Source organism: Ambystoma mexicanum, unplaced genomic scaffold (assembly GCF_040938575.1).
Source record: "Ambystoma mexicanum isolate Mex_15411 unplaced genomic scaffold, UKY_AmexF1_1 Mex_scaf92, whole genome shotgun sequence".
In the NCBI taxonomy this organism is placed as follows: Eukaryota; Metazoa; Chordata; class Amphibia; order Caudata; family Ambystomatidae; genus Ambystoma; species Ambystoma mexicanum.
This window is the reverse complement of record NW_027182513.1, coordinates 175,449-191,924: the sequence shown is the minus strand read 5'-3', so window position 1 is coordinate 191,924 and position 16,476 is coordinate 175,449. Positions and strand designations below refer to the sequence as shown.

At 44.0% G+C, this 16,476-nt stretch overlaps 1 protein-coding gene across 1 annotated transcript; it reads right to left on the bottom strand.

Annotated features, from left to right (window-relative positions):
• Positions 1-2,232: 2,232 nt before the first annotated feature.
• LOC138563345 (general transcription factor II-I repeat domain-containing protein 2-like) lies at positions 2,233-4,095 on the bottom strand. The gene has a single exon (XM_069642830.1). The coding sequence runs from the start codon at positions 4,093-4,095 to the stop codon at positions 2,233-2,235; it is 1,863 nt and encodes a 620-aa protein (XP_069498931.1).
• Positions 4,096-16,476: the final 12,381 nt, after the last annotated feature.

Genomic DNA, 16,476 nt, shown 5'->3' with positions numbered 1-16,476 from the left:
GGGAGCGTGGCGGGCACCCCATCCAGAAGCACAGCAAGGGAACAAGAGGTGCAATACGCATAAGAGACAGTGACCGGTGGGGCCCTGGCCACCCCAGGCCAATCCGGAGGCCGAATAGAGAGCTAAAGAGTCTATCTACATCCGTGGTGGGCAAGGTAGAATAAGGGAGAGGCCATTTGGTTGGGCTCTGTTCCAACCCCCCTGCACAGTCAAAGGCGGACCCACAAAGGGGCAGAGGGAGGAGGTTCCTGTGCCCTGAAAACATTTCCAGAAGAGGTCCGAAGTATACTAAAGAATATCAGCGAGAAGAGTAGGGGGCAGGGATCCCCCCCTCCATAAGACCTGCCTACGCATTATGTCCAAAAACAAGGGGAAGGACATGCAAGCTGCCCCCAAGTCTGTGAAGAAACCACAGGAGGGCAATCTGCAGAGACTCTGGGGCAGAGACAGTGAGGTACCGGCTGGAGGAGACCAGGGGCCCGGGGCAGGAGAGGATTTGCAGGCACTGCAAAAGATTAAGTGGTCACCCAGGAGGTCCTTCGCCAATCCTTTCAGGATTTTGGAGACAAGATAGCGAACAACATTCAGTTGTAGTTGAGCATCATGCAAGCGGAACTGTCCCAATCGTTGCAAGAGAGGAAGGGGGACATAAAGAAACTAGAGGTGCTGGAGACAGTACTCGTCTGCAATCATTAGCCTGCGCCGGTATTATTATCAGGGCAGTTTCTAGTCCATATGGTGCCCCGGGCGAAACACTAGAATGCGCACCACCCGCCCTGTGCATCACTCCCAAACTACACGGTTAAGTAACTCCTACCCAAGGTCAATACATCACTGCTAAACAAATGAAATTGGTTTTATTACATCATGATTCAAGAACTTTGCAGTAATTCCTCGGACAAAGCAGAGTACACAAACAGTATATACTACTTTTAAAGTTTTGTGTCAAATTTTTGTCTATGTTAAGGACACTCTCCTTGACTTTGCTGCTGCGAAAGCATTTATTGCTGCTGCATAATCAATTTTTTCAACATGTTCACTCTCAATTGAAAGTATTGCAAGGGCTGATGGCCTTTCCTCTGCCATTGTGGAGTGCAAGTATGTCTTTATCAGTTTCAGTTTACTAAAGCTTCCCTCACCACTTGCCACTGTAATTGAAATTGTTAGTAAGAGTCTCATGGCAATGCACACATTTCGAAACAACCAATGTGCTTTTGTATGATGAATGTGCTGCAAAACTTGAAGGCGCCTAATAGAACTCTTCTGAAGCGATGGCTGGATATGTCGCAGTTCCTCGGCCAACTGGGAACAACTTGTATCAGATTCTGGTGCACTATCACCACCCTTTGCTAACAATTGCTCCAGGTGCTTACACAGTTGTATCCGTTCTTCTTTTCCAGGCAAGAGCTTTATTTTGTACATGAAACTCCAGCTTGTATTGTGCGCAGAAAACTGGGAAAAGCGCTTTTCAAGCAAAGTAGTTATGGTGTCAATCAGGGTATAAAATACGGTTACTTTAAAAAGTTTTTCTTCATTCTCAGGGGTCTCATCCTGAGTCGCGTACGCAAACATTTTCTTTTTTTTTCCTATGCCGTTTAGTTGACTTAAAAGTAGGGTCACCATCTAAAAGTAAGGCTCTCTCTTTTGCTGTTGTTACATCAGACTCAAAACCAAACACTCCTATAACTTTTTACAAAGGAAATGCAGTTATTAAGTATGTCATTGCAGGCCGGCAAATCAATTTGTTTGGACTGCATGAATTAGCTTACTAAGTTCACCTTAAATAGAAAGTCATACCACAAAACTAAAGTACAAATAAAACTGAAATCTTCCATGTGTAAAGCAGCTCTCAAGCCTTCAATTCTACATTCCCATCGTGTTTCACAGAAAGATTTTTTACATGCTCCCTGAGAATGGTCCAGCGTTTGGTTGAAGCTGCAAATTATGGAGTCTCTAAAGCAGGGGTCTCCAACCTTTTCATTGGCGTGAGCTACTTTCAGTGGAGGGCTAACAGTGGAGAGCTACTTGCGAGCGATCGGGGGTGGGGGATGTTCATAAACATTGGAACTTGTACTTATTTTTTTTTGCTGTTAATTTCCCCTTTATAAATAGAGGGAATAATAGTGCTTCACGATTATGTTAATAAAGTTCAAAAACCTCTTTATTGCATTCTTTTTTATTAGAAGCCATCTTATAAAAAGACTTCACAATGTGGGAAAATGATTGGGACATTCAGTGTGAAGGTTGACACTGCATGCCGTCCACCAGTGCTCTGTAGTCAGGTGTATAACTTGATACAGCTACTCGGATGGAGTCACTCAAATGCTCATCAGTCAGACGGGTTCGAAATTTCGATTTTAGGAAGTTCATATCTGAAAATGCAGATTCACAGAGGTAGGTGGAACCAAACAGAGAAGTCACTTTTAATGCTGCTTTGCAAAGGTTACTGTACTCCTTGTAATCAACAAGGCTCCAGAAATTGGTGTGAGATTGCCTGCTTTTCAACTGAATGTCCCCTTGCAGGCTGACAATCTCCATTTCCATAGCACAACTGTTCAGGTTAAACAGCTCACCCATTTGTTCTGCAAGTTCACAAACATCGACTTCCATGAATGGGTTTGCCATGAACATCACACACGGTTCAATCCTCTCGAAATCCCTGAACCGGTCACTGAACAACTCCTTAAGCCTGCTCAGGAGACTGCTATATTTGTCAATGTTCAGGAGTTCAGGACTAGCTTTATTGTCTGTCAGCATTTGGGTAACAGAAGGGAAATGATGCATTTTCTTTTTCACCACTTGTTCACTGAACAGGTTAAGTTTGGACTTAAATGTCTTTACTGCGCTTATCATGTCAGCAATGGTTTTACCTTTGCCTTGCAGTTCACAGTTCAGGGTATTTAATTGTTCAGTATCATCTGCCAGAAATGCCAAATCAAGTAGCCAAGAAATGCTGCATAATTGGCCGATGTCTTCATTTCTTGACCTCATGAAGTCTTTGATTTCTGGCAAAAGTGAAAGAAAGCGACGTAGTATTTTCTCCCTGCTAAACCATCGGATTTCTGTATGTAGCAATAGATCACCATGTGCCGCAGATAGTTCTTCCAGGAATATTTTGAACATTCTGTGCTGTTTGGCCTTTGCACGAATTGAATTAATAATTCCCACAACAGGGGCCATCACATGATCAAAACCCATCACTTTTGCACAAATTGCCTGCTGGTGGATGATGCAGTGGTAGTGCAATAATGGAGGGAAATCAGGGTCTGCTTTACAACACGCAACAAAACCAGAATGACGCCCGGTCATTACTGGTGCACCATCAGTAGTTACTGCCACCAACTTGTTCAATGGAATCTTTGTTTTGACAAAATAATTCTTGACCTCATTGTAGATATCAACACCTCTGGTTGTGGATTTCAGAGGCAGCAAGGTCAAGAATTCCTCTTTGTTGGTGAAGTCTTCAAACACCATTCGAGCAAACAGTGCCAGCTGAGCAGTATCACTCGCATCAACTGATTCATCACACTGAATGGAAAAAAAACTGCATATCCTCAAATCTTTTTCTAACTGCCCCATCACATTGGCAGATAGTGCAGATACCCTCCTTGCCATTGTGTTTGCCCCCAACTGCACATCTGAAATGGCAGACATAATTTCAGGGCAGTTTTTAAAATCTTTTAAAACTGACTCTGCCACCAGAGCCATTGCACCTTTCACCACTGCCCCTTCTGTAAAAGTACATTTGTGTTTTGCCAAATAATTAGCAAATTTGAAGGATGCCTCTGTTGCAGCATTTGCTTTGTTTGCTGGTTGAGTAAAAAATGACTGTTGGATCTGCAGGGCAGCTTTTAGTTCAGCTACTTTTTGGGTTCTCAGACGGCTTCCTTTAGGAAAATTCTTTTCATAATTTGTATGCATTGTCACAAAATGCCTCTCGACATTACTCTTTTTTCCCACTGCCACTTTGGCACTGCAGATTAAACACACATACTTCCCTTTTACACTTGCGAAAAAGAAATCGGTCTCCCACTCTTGATGAAAATGGTAAGTCTTCTGCCTTTTGTTGGATGGTCCGCCTACTTCTGCATCCATGATTTCAACAATTCTCGTTTGTACGTTTCTTTTGGGACTGCACGCGCAATGTAATCTGAGGAGGATTTCAATGTGTTATTATGGTTTTAAAAATAATTGAGCACAAAGTTATGCTTAGTCCAAAAATAGAAACCAGTGCCATTTTAGCACATTTGCAATTTCCTGAAAATATTGAATGACACCCGTGCCCAGGCATATAGGGCAATGGCCGAACCACAAACACAAAATCATAGTGTGGTCCAGTCAGATAACACTTTCCGCATAGTGGAAAATAAGAATGAAAGTACGTGAGCGAGCCCTACTTTTGTCTGTCGTCCCCCTACCTTTGTCAGTGGCCCCCTAAAGTTGATTCCTAGCGAACCCACTGGTGTGCTGTAGTTCAAACTAAGCTTAAATATTCCCTCTGCTGTGCTCTCTGCTCTCCTAAGCCTTTGCGCACCACTTTTTCTTTGGTGCACTTGCTGATTTTGGGCCCGGTTTAGCCCAGTTCAAAGTGAATTTTCGCTGCTGAAAAGTGACTGTACTGCCGAAACAAACTGATTCATGGAACTGTGCAAAGTGTATTTTTGCCATGCAAAGTCTTGGCAAGGTCATTCAACAACTCAGAACTGTAATCTTTAGCTAGTTTTGGCACAGAACTTCTAATGCAAAGCACTCTTTAATTACAAGAAAAAAATCAATGTTTCTTCTAAAAAACATTTAGTTGTGGGCTACTTGCATTTAGGTTGCCCAGTGCAGTGAAGCATTGAGGAAAAAGGATAGCATGTGTTTATAACCCATGGGAAACAGGTCAATCCAATTAAGACCGCTATGTCAGGTTGGTACACAAAGTCTCATTCTTTTCACCACTCAATTCCATCCCAAAAAAGTGAACTGGTTGCTGTTAAAACTCTACTTGCTGAAACTTGTTATTAGTCCATTCATATTTGAAAAGTGAATTTCACCACAGGTTATTTAACTTAAAAACATCCATATTGTGAATAAGCTGGAAAAGTGCAAGAGAGCAGTGATGTGCTGTTGGCCATCATAGAATTTTGGACCATTCGAACCACCTTTGCCACATACGTCCGATGCGTTATTGTCAGCGTTTACTAACCTCACTATGGTACATTTTCAAGCAAGGCCTAAGCTACCTGTCAGTGTTCAGTGGTAAACACGAAGAGACATCACCCTAGTGGACAAGGGAAACTGAATAAGCAGCTAGGTCTGTCATTACACTGATATAAAGGATGCTGGCAGGTTCACAGAGCATGGACTTCAGAGAGGAGTCCTCAAAGGTGAAGGCTGGGAAAGGGAAAAGCATGAGTTTTTTTTATGTCAGGTACGCATTTGACTGTGATCAAGTGGTGATCCTTCAAACAGATTGAAAGCAAACAAGCTTCAATACCCTCTCCCAGTAAAACACCAAGGATAGTTCACTTAAAAGGGTTTGCTAACCTAATATACAGTGCCGTGCTAGGTATTAGAGGACAATACCATTTTATGGAAATATATGAATTTCTTTAAACTGCATTTGCAAGTCCCGACATTTATCAATAAATGCACAACTGTTTCATCAATTCAATACTTGAATGCGGGCGAATGATGCATGCAATTCCTCAGCAAATATTGCGCCAGCCAATACATGACTGCAAACATACAGGTTGACTCTTGCTCATCTCAGTGACCCCATGTATATTAAAGGAGTCAGTCTCCCATCTGGGAAGACAATTATATTTCGGTTAAAACACTCTAAATTCTCACTCCAGCTTTCTCGATCTATAGATCCATACCATATTAATTCATTATGTGTGCAGGGGTGATAACTTGTGTCTGAGAGAGTTCATTCTTTCATTCAGGAGTGAACATGCCTGTTGCCAATTGAATGTAGCCAGATCTACTATTGAGACATGGGGCCAGTGCCATGAACTCACATTGGTGGTGAAGAAGCAAACAACATACAGAACACAATGGTATAGTGTTGCAGTCCTGCTGAGAAATGACAATTTGTTCTCTTTAAATGTAAAGCAGAGTGGCTGCGAAGTACACGCACTGTGCCATTAAACATAAAGAAGCTCTGGTGGGCGGAAGTGCTGCTTCCATGGCATCAGAGTATGCAATTCCCTATTGAAGTATAGAAGCCCTATTGAGAAGTGCCATTAAAAGTGAAACTGTCCAGGTTTCACTTTCAGTCATATGAGTTACTTTAAGAAACGCAGGGCTCTGGCGAGGAAGTCCCGAGTGGGGGCTTCCTCGCCAGAGCCCTGCCTTCTAAAAATAACTTGCATGAATGCAAAATAGCCCAGGGTCGAAACGGAGACAAGCAGCTATAATGCTGAATGTCTCCGTTTCGCTCTGGGTCAGTCATTTAAGTTACTTTAAGAGACGCAGGGCTCTGGTGAGGAAGTCCCGAGGGGGGCTTCCTCGCCAGAGCCCTGCCTTCTAAAAATAACTTGCATGACTGCAAAATAGCCCAGGGTCGAAACGGAGACAAGCAGCTATAATGCTGAAATGTCTCCGTTTCGCTCTGGGTCAGTCATTTAAGTTACTTTAAGAAACGCAGGGCTCTGGCGAGGAAGTCCCGAGGGGGGCTTCCTCGCCAGAGCCCTGCCTTCTAAAAATAACTTGCATGACTGCAAAATAGCCCAGGGTCGAAACGGAGACAAGCAGCTATAATGCTGAATGTCTCCGTTTCGCTCTGGGTCAGTGGCAGTCATTTAAGTTACTTTAAGAAACGCAGGGCTCTGGCGAGGAAGTCCCGAAGGGGGCTTCCTCGCCAGAGCCCTGCCTTCTAAAAATAACTTGCATGACTGTAAAATAGCCCAGGGTGAGCGGAGACAGTAATCAGCTCCATTTCACCCTGGGCTCCTTTCTGCCAAGCTGCCCACCCCTCCTCTGACGGCATGTGGACACATGAGAGGAGGGGCCGCAGTTAGGTACACAGATACAAAGAAAAACACACACATTTCACCTCCCCCCACCCACCCGACCTCACCTCACCTCAAACTCAGCTTAGGCAGCCTCCGTTTACCTCTATCTACACTCCAAACGCCAGGGCAGCCACAACACGAAGAAAAAAAAAACGTGCGCCACGGTGCTTTTAAAAGAGAAAGCCCGGGATTTCCTACACAGCACAAAGGGAAACCATTCAGCCAATAGGAGCACAGCTTGCACAGCAAGGAACTTGCTCTGGCCAATCACAGGATGCATTCCATATGCTGTACAGATTTGCAGGCCTGTGATTGGTCAGAGCACTTCCTTGTATCTTTTTTTTTTTTTTTTTTTTGAAAGTCAAACGCGAGCGACTTCAAAGGCTCTGGCGAGCTACCAGTCGCTCGCGATCGACTGTTTGGAGACCCCTGCTCTAAAGTACACCAAAAAGAGAAGAGGATTTGGAAGCATCGCCAACTACCAGATTTAAACTGTGGCAGCCACATAGGTTAAAAAATGCACAGGAAATTGCTGGAGAACTCGCGCTTGGACTCCTTTGTTTACCCCAATCATGTTTGCACCATTATCATACCCCTGACCACGGCAGTTGTACATCTCTAGACTGAATTCTGACATTTCAGAATACAGGTTTGCAGGTCCTTCAACTCGTCTGCGGGGCGATACCCTATAAAATATTCTTTCACAGAAATGTCTTTGCCTGGAATATCCACAATTCTTACAGTGTAAGACAGTTGCTCGATGTGGCTGATATCTGGAGTACAATCCAAAATTACAGAAATATTTTGCAGCCTTTGTTAGGCAGAATTACATGCAGTACCCTTTGGGAACACTACAAACAGTTAGGACTACAAGTGACAATACAAGTTCACCTTTGGTACAAGCCTGTACTACACAGTTAGAGTGGTAGCAGTAGCAGAGCAGCCAGACTTATCTCAAGAGTAAGGGAGCAGTACAAGTGTTTACACAAGGGACAGCAATTACTATGGTTCAGGCAAACACTGACTCAAGGTTTCTAAGCAAAAGAATATATATTTATTTAATCAACAGTTGTATAACGTTTCACTATTATAAGCAAGATAAAAATCACAATCAAAAATACACCACACCACTTCCTTTAAATTCTAGACAAGTTAGGCTCACAAAATGAAGTGGGAGCAAAATAGCACTCCAGCAATTTAAAAGGGATGGAAAGAAAAAGTTATTAGAAATTAGGCAAATCCAACAGGTAAGTAAGCAAGGCAACTGAACAAGAGAGACTACAAGGGTAAAATCAGATAGAACAGGCTTAGGGGCAAAGTCAATGGTTCAAAAGTATTTTGCTCAAGATAATAGGTTCAAAGTAGTTTGCGTTAAAGTTTGTGGCACAGATTCTGGATGAGGTTGGTCGGTAAAAATGTTAGGTAAAAGAGAAGAGAAGGGCAAGCCCTCGAATTGGAGAAAGATTTCAAACACTTTCACATCGGCTGTGACAACACACAAGCGGATTTGCACAGTACCTTAAAACGGAGAGGGAGCTGTAGCTGAGGCGGACATTCCTGGTGGTTCCAGCAGGCTCACGGTTCCTGAAGTGACTGTGGGACTGACAAGAAGTAGGAAGACTGGAGGGTCCTGTGCCACCCAGGGAAGAAACCAGCAGCAGAGCAAAACAACGAATAAAAGGTGCACTCATTAAAACCCAAGCAGGATCCGACCTTCCTGGCTATCCGGCCCACTGTAGCTCTGTACAGCGAATTCAACCAGCGGAGGGATCCTGGCTTGGAGTTTGGGCAAACTGGTTGGTCCCACCAGCTTAAGGGAAGAAGTTTCCTGGAGGATCTTCTCTGTCGTCGGATTTGGAGATTCGGACCTGCAGCAGGGCTTCACCGGGTGGTTCAGTCTTTGTATGGGTCCTCTTCTTCCAGTTTCTCGTTGGTTCTTTCGTTCCAGTGGCGACTCTGCTCATCCAGTCCCAGAGACCCGCTTTTTCTGCAGTGTTCTCCCATTCATACAGCCTGGCTGTCAATCCCACAGCAGGGTGGCTGGCCTTAGCCAATCAGACAAGAGTGCAACTTGGGATGCTAAGACAACCCATGGCAGGGGTCCGAAGATCACTCCCTCACATCCTGCCCCTCTAGACTATCAGGCGCCTTAAGGAGGGCTTCTGTGCAGAAGCCCGCGAAATGACAGCGAACAAAGGAATCATCCCTAGTTTGGCGCGTAGAGTAAAACACGAGAAAGACTTTAACAGAAAGAAATGGTGAATAAACCCAGCCAGAACCAAAATAAAATGTATTTGGTCAAGCGGGTTTATGTTCGAGGCTACTATAATAGTCTAAAACAATACCATGTTTATATAGTATAATCGCGGTAGAAAAGTTTGGGTATATACCACTGTCACCACCCAAATCTTAACATTAAGGGAGCAAAACAAGGCTCCAAGAGGCACAGACAAAAAGGGATAGGAGTTCATCCTTTCCAGTACTCCATGTAAGATGGGGTGTACTGGATCTGTAATTTAAAGTGACTATATAAGGTTAATGGCAACTTTACCTGTTTCTGGGGGACAGTAGTCAGCTCCAGAAGTATGGAGTCAGGGGGAAGTCTAAAAGACAATCCAGTGTCACTGCACTGAAGGTGCTGTGTAACACACACAAAAAGTGGTGCAATTGGAGTAGGTGAGGCTCCAGTGCCCAAGATCACACACAAAGTGAAAAACACACACAGCAAAACACATGCAAGAGTGGGAAAAAGGCTCGCACTCTTACCAGATGAAAAAATAAACCCTAGAAATCCAGTCCTGAGGGACTGATTAGGTAAGGGTAATCAGACATTTATTGAGAATTCTCCCTAACAGCCATCCCCCTTTGCAAAATTGCATTCTTTACTTGAGACCCCATTAAACGAATGAGTTCATTCTGAATGACATTCCCACAATAGTGACTGTGGATCTCTCGTGAGGTCACTCGATGCAAATGATTCACCATGATCGGATCAAATTTCCCCAGTAGTTCAACAAGGCCTAAGAAATGTCCATTGTTTGGAGTAAGTAACTTGTTTGAAGAGCCACAAAATGCCAAATTATTTTTAGACAGAAATACAACAACGGATAAAAATCTTTCAAGCACAGCCCGCCAACGCTTGGTCTCTGCACATACTTGGTCTTGCATGAGAGAATCAATACCAACATGTCGTGTGAGGCACCTTTCAGCATCCACCCACTTGCCACTGGATTTGGTATGTTCAGGAGATCCTTTGTGCTTTTTCGAATAGTCACCAATATGCTTCCAGTTATTAATGCCATCGCCATCACGTTTTGATTATGGCATAGGATCAATAAGCCTACAGCATAAACAGTAGACTCGATCAGTCAAAATAGAATACTGCAATTATGGCCTGGAAACTGTTTCTTTGTTAGGTAATACCATGAGCCCATATGAAGAAGAAAAGTGCCTATTTTTGTCATACTCTGGGTATGAATAACTAGGAGGTGGCATAGCCTGTAGCTGTAACGCTCACCTGATTCCCGCAGAGGCTCCGGTCTTGACTGGGTGAATGCCGTATCTTCAAAGGTGATGTGTAACACACGGTTGGCTCTTTGGGCTGGACCTCTGTGCACTGTATGTCTGACTCGAAGAGTAAGATGTCTGCAAATAGAAAATATGGGATTAATGAACTGGGGTTATTGGGTGCCTCTCTTCTCTTCCCTTTCTCTTCTCCTGTAGAACCCCAAAGGTTAACGCCCTCACCTTAGGTAAGTGAACGCCGAGCTCTCCATCTGCCTCGGGGCAGGGTGCCGTAACCAGTTTCTTCACTGGATAAGGGTGCAGGCCTCTTGACCTCAGAGGACTGCTGTCCGTCGTTAACTGCACGAACGGTAAGTTCTGGGCGCTTCAAATGTCTTAAAAGTCTTTTGTAATGATATCTCTTGTTTTGCAGGGTTCCGGCGATGGCGGATGGCGGGCTGATGAGAGTTGAGGATCGAACCCGCGTGAGGAATAGAAGCGCCTGGAAGCACGTAAGTAAGCGCTTGTAGCCTGCTTCACGATGCGCACTAACTGTCCCTTTTAACCTGCAGGTACAAGTTCGGAGCTTTAGAGAATCTGAAGGGTGCTGGAATACCCACTGGATTCGGCGTGGGAAGGAGTAATGGCACGTGAGTAATAAAGTTGCCCAATGTCTTTAAACGAACCTTCTTTTGTCTTTCAGATGCGGGATGCAGCGCCGAAGGCCTCCGGAGTGTGCGAAGAGCTGGTAAGCTTTTGTCTTTCATATGCCGGAATGCAGTGCGAGGACCTCCGGAGCATGCGAAGAGTAGGTAAGCCTTTGTCTTTCAGATGCCGGAATGCAGCGCGAGGCGTTGGTGACAGCCGATGGACCAGGTAAGAGATGCGCTGCCACTGAAGACCGTAGTGCTAACCTGTTCTTTCTTTGTCTTTACAGGTGCTGCTGAAGACTGGATTCCAGGATGGTAAGCCTTTGTTCCCTTAGGCCCAGGATCAGAAGCAGAAGACACTATGAGCATTCTGCTGCAGAGAATGCAGAATAATGCAAAGCAAGATTCATCCATCGGGTGTGGTTTAAATAGCCTCCTGTAGTGCTTAGGTGTCTCCTTCCACAGCCTCGCCTAGGTAAGAAAAGAGTTCCTGCTTTCCAGAAGAGTTCCAGTGTTCTGAACCTAGGGAGTGGCTCCTGCCCCACCCAACAGGAAAAGTAGTCCCAAACAGAAGAGGATCAGGGGCTCAACTGGCAGGTAAGTAAGCAGCATGGTCTGCTGCAGGTAAGTCCACCCAAGCATTATGAGCCCGGCGCTTCCAGCGCTGGGACTGGGCATCTTTATGAGCCTGGTGCCACTGGCGCCAGGACAGGGTCCAAAAGGTCCCAATTGGGACTGGCTGGCACTCGGAACCGGGGTTATGGGTCTGCTTCCAAGGGAGTCGGGCAAGTCCTGATCTTTTGGAAGCAGAGATCATGACAGTAGCCCTCCCATTACAATTTGATCACACACATGTGCAGGCATTGATTTAGGCCATAGAGAAACATCTTCAAACCAACCCGTTTTAGTGCCTTGCTCCTGTTGGTCATCATTGCCTTCTAGTGCTTGGGTTCTTGAGGCCTCATCTCTTGAACCTTGTGGCATCACCACAGGCAGTACCATTTCCTCAGGAATGCCTGTTGCCTGGCCTAGGGGAGGGCACTTATCTACTTCTTTTGAAGTCTTCTCTTCCCTCCTGAAAAATGAAGAAAGTACTTTGGCACTTTTGGTACCTTGCGCCACTTGTTTTTTTCTCTGCCAGTTCTGTGCCCCCGAAGGTCTTATTGATTTTGACATTGGCAGAATGTTCAATTGTCTAAATTAAAAGAAATAGCCAGAAAGTATGGCCCAATTATAACATGTTGCAATATTCTTGCTAGGAATAATCCAAACTCCCCAAAAACATGTTTTAAAAAGTCTTTTCAGTTTAAATGATGGGTTGCTTGTCAAGCAAAGTAGCGGTAAGGAGGCTCCATTCTACAGGTGCTGAGTTGAAAGTGGGCCACATTTGGAGAGGCTACATCATGGCCATAGCTATTTAAACAAACCTTTTCTAGCATTTGGACGAATACGATGTATGCCAATTCTTACCACTGGCTGACAGGTTCCACTTCACCATCTCACATTTCAAGTGTCAATCCCTATCTCAACCAAATACGCAGTCTATGGTTGATATTTACATTTAAGAAACTGAAACAGGTGCTTGTCTTTTAAAGGACACACACAAAATGGCTGCAGCATTTTAGGTATAAGAGCACTGCAGTGAAGAAAGTATTGCATCTCCGGATCACCCAATTGTATTAGCGTGCAGATGCAACTAGTTAAAGCCACAATGGGTGAAGTCTTGGAGGAAGTTCCCAAGCAGACGCTAAACTCAAAAATCGGGACACATCAGGCAGGAGCACCCACAGCAGGCCCACACTAAATGAATGGTTTTGGGTACAGACCTGGTTCACAAATACTTGGGGTTTAATAAATTTACTTTTTTTTTTATTTTTACTTCTTCTTTTAGGCAAAAACTCAAGTCGTGGCACTCTTTAATGTGCTTTTCTTTGATTCCGACAATTATCTGTGTATTTGAAAGGATGGGGAAGGCAGTCATGCTGTTCTAGTCTGGTAAGCAATGTATTTTTTTTTGTTCCATTTGGTGTTTGGGGGAGGAGAGTACATCTGCCGTCCTTATGCAGAGGCATTCCCTTTTGCACACATATAGATGAGTGCTGCACAATGCACAACCACTCCACACTCTTTTACAGCATCTCTTTCCTCTAGAGTAACTCTCTAAAGTATAGTTGGTCTACTGATTTTTCTTATGTTATTGTCAAAGCGCTATGGGTTGAACGCCCTTTGGGACAATAGTCGAAGTGAGAGTATGTGTGCAGCTATACTGAGTTGTGGGTAGCTGCATGGGGAGGGAGGGACAGTGCCAGGGAGAGCAAGAATAAGGAAAAATCCAAGGGGACGGATAGGAATGTGCTTAAGGGTGTCACTTACCCCAGTGTACAGCTCAAGCAAAATGGGTGTTGCATTGGTAGACACATTATGAAGTTTCAACTTTTTTTTCATACCCGCAGCCAAGAAACAGTATTAAGTCAAAGAAAACATTTGACAAAATAATGAAAATATTGTGATGCAGAGGGATTAATTGAGGCTTGAAAAAGAAAGATAGATGGGAAGCAGCCACTGGTGGAATCTAAAGTGAACTACAAGAAGAAGCAGTGAAAAAATTAGAATGTTGTAAAAGCTGGGTGGAAACTGACTAAAACGTATTAACGGCTGTTCACAAAAGCTGGAAAACCAAGGGATGGCTAATGTTCTACATTCCTTTCTCAGAACCCATCTCTTACTTCACCTGGACAATTGAAAGGCACAGCAGTAAATCGACAGATGTCTCCGTGTAATGTTGCAGTTCCTAAAGATGTGGCTTGATCAGAACTACAAAATACTGGACTAGCGTCAAAAAATAGAGTCACAAAACAAGCCTATAAAAACTGGCTAAAAAGCCATATGTTTTTATTACATCAGCAAGAAGTGGAGGCCATGCTGAAAACCCTAATAACCAAGAATAGTGGAGAGTTTTGGCGTGTCATTAATCCTATGGAATCACCACAGGAAGCTTTGCAAGTGTGTTTGGTAACCGAACTCGAGTGGGTGAAGCCCTTTACAACATTATACAACAAAAACTCGATGTTACAGCCTCTAACAGTGCTTGATCCTACACCATGGTGCTTACAATTCCCGAGAGAAGACATTCGTGAGGTTATCAAGAAAGCCAAAAACTCTAGGGCAACCGGTCCTGACGGGTTGTCGAATGTTATGATTAAACGGTTTCCTGACCTCTGGGCTGATTTATGTGTTGACTTATTCGCAAGAATAAACAGCCTCCGTCAGTTGCCAAGTTCCTGGAAAACAGGGATAATTGTCCCAATTTTCAAAAAAGGCGACAGAACGTCACCTAAAAATTATTGGCCAGTAGCATTGCTTGATGTCTTAGGTAAGATCTACGCCACATTGTTACAAAAACAAACTGGTCAATTGGCTCAAGCAGCGAAAAGGGTTGATGAAAGACAAGCCGGTTTTGTTAAAAACGTTGGGTGTTCGCTGAACTTACTTGTCTTGAATTTATTGAAAATGGAAGCACTGCATACAAACAGCAAAATCTATCTCGCATTTGTGGACTTTTCCGGCGCCTTTGATATGATTGACCGTGAGCGACTCTGGCAAAAGCTAGGTCTATGGGGTTGCCCTGCTGGTCTATTAGAGGCTATTAAAGAACTACACACAGATACATCGATCACTATTCGTTTAGACCAGTCAGGTTCCCTATCTGCTCAGATTAAGACGGTGTTAAACAAGGATGCCCGTTGGCAGCGGCAATTTTCAGCCTTTTCATCTCAGATATTGGCGACGCAATATCTTCAGTGAGGGCGTTTCCACCAACAAAACCCATAACCAAGAATAGTGGAGAGTTTTGGCGTGTCATTAATCCTATGGAATCACCACAGGAAGCTTTGCAAGTGTGTTTGGTAACCGAAGTCGAGTGGGTGAAGCCCTTTACAACATTATACAACAAAAACTCGTCAGGACCGGGTGCCCCGGGTTCCACCTAAACTCAATTCATCGCCAATAAATTGGATGTTGTATGCTGACGATTTGGTTATCTTGGATTTTACCCCGATTGGCTTACAACGCAAACTAGAAGCTGTACAGAGGTTTGTGAATTTAAACAACCTGAAAACAACCTGAAAATCAACGCCACAAAGAGTGAAATACTGATATTTCATAACTCAAGTGCAATTCTGAGATCAATGGAGACAAAGTTTGTGTGGAAACTTGGGCAAGACAAATTACGATTATCGAAAAGCATAAAGTACTTGGGCATGATAGTAAATTCCAGTATTTGTGACGACCCATGCACACGCGCATCAAAGAGGAAATGTGGGCAATTAGCATGTCAGGGCCTTTTGCTACATAGAAAATTCGGCAGATTCTCGATGCAACCTCTGAGAAAATTCTACTGAAAATACTGATATTTCATAACTCAAGTGCAATTCTGAGATCAATGGCGACAATGTTTGTGTGGAAACTTGGGCAAGACAAATTACGATTATCGAAAAGCATGAAGTACTTGGGCATGATAGTAAATTCCAGTATTTGTGACGACCCATGGACACGCGCATCAAAGAGGAAATGTGGGCAATTAGCATGTCAGGGCCTTTTGCTACATAGAAAATTCGGCAGATTCTCGATGCAACCTCTGAGAAAATTCTACGTACACAAAGTGTCGCCGATCTTAACTTAGGGAGCAGAAAACGCTTTTGGATGCTCATCAAATCATTGGGCATCGCTCAAGCATATGTTCTGGACTAAAGCCTTAAGTCTGCCAATCAGAATTTCGAAAGCATGCATAAGATACGAATTGGCATTAATTTTGTTGCATGCTAGGATCACCTGGAACCAACTGGCCTTATATCGGAAATCCAGAGCTCAGGAAGGAATTCTGCAATTTTGTATATTTCACAACGCGCCTTCGAGTGGAACTGATATCGTCTCCTTATGGTCAAAACGTTGTGAAGATCTCTTACTTGCATATAACATTAGCCTGGACACCCTACATGAAAATCCCACGGCAGCAAAAGTAAAGATCTGGCGGGCAGATTGGGAAGCCAGGTGCAGTGAGCGTCTCGGCGCTAGAGCGATGACAAACGCACCTGCAGAAGCAAGAGGCTACAATGTGCTACAAAAATATCTGCACTTATTTCCAAGTCCGAAAGCCCGCAGAGTCTTTTTGCTGTTTCGCCTAAACGCCTTCAAAACCAAAGAGCGATACAGCCATTGGGCCTGCAACGCAGGAGTGAATCCCTCCTGCCGCTGCTGTGATAAAGAAGAGGAATCACTTAAACATCTTGTGTTGTTCTGCCCGGTACTAAAAGATGTCT

Coding starts and splice junctions, on each gene's coding strand:
- LOC138563345 (XM_069642830.1), bottom strand. CDS start 4,095: ATGGATGCAGAAGTAGGCGGACCATCCAACAAAAGGCAGAAGACTTAC.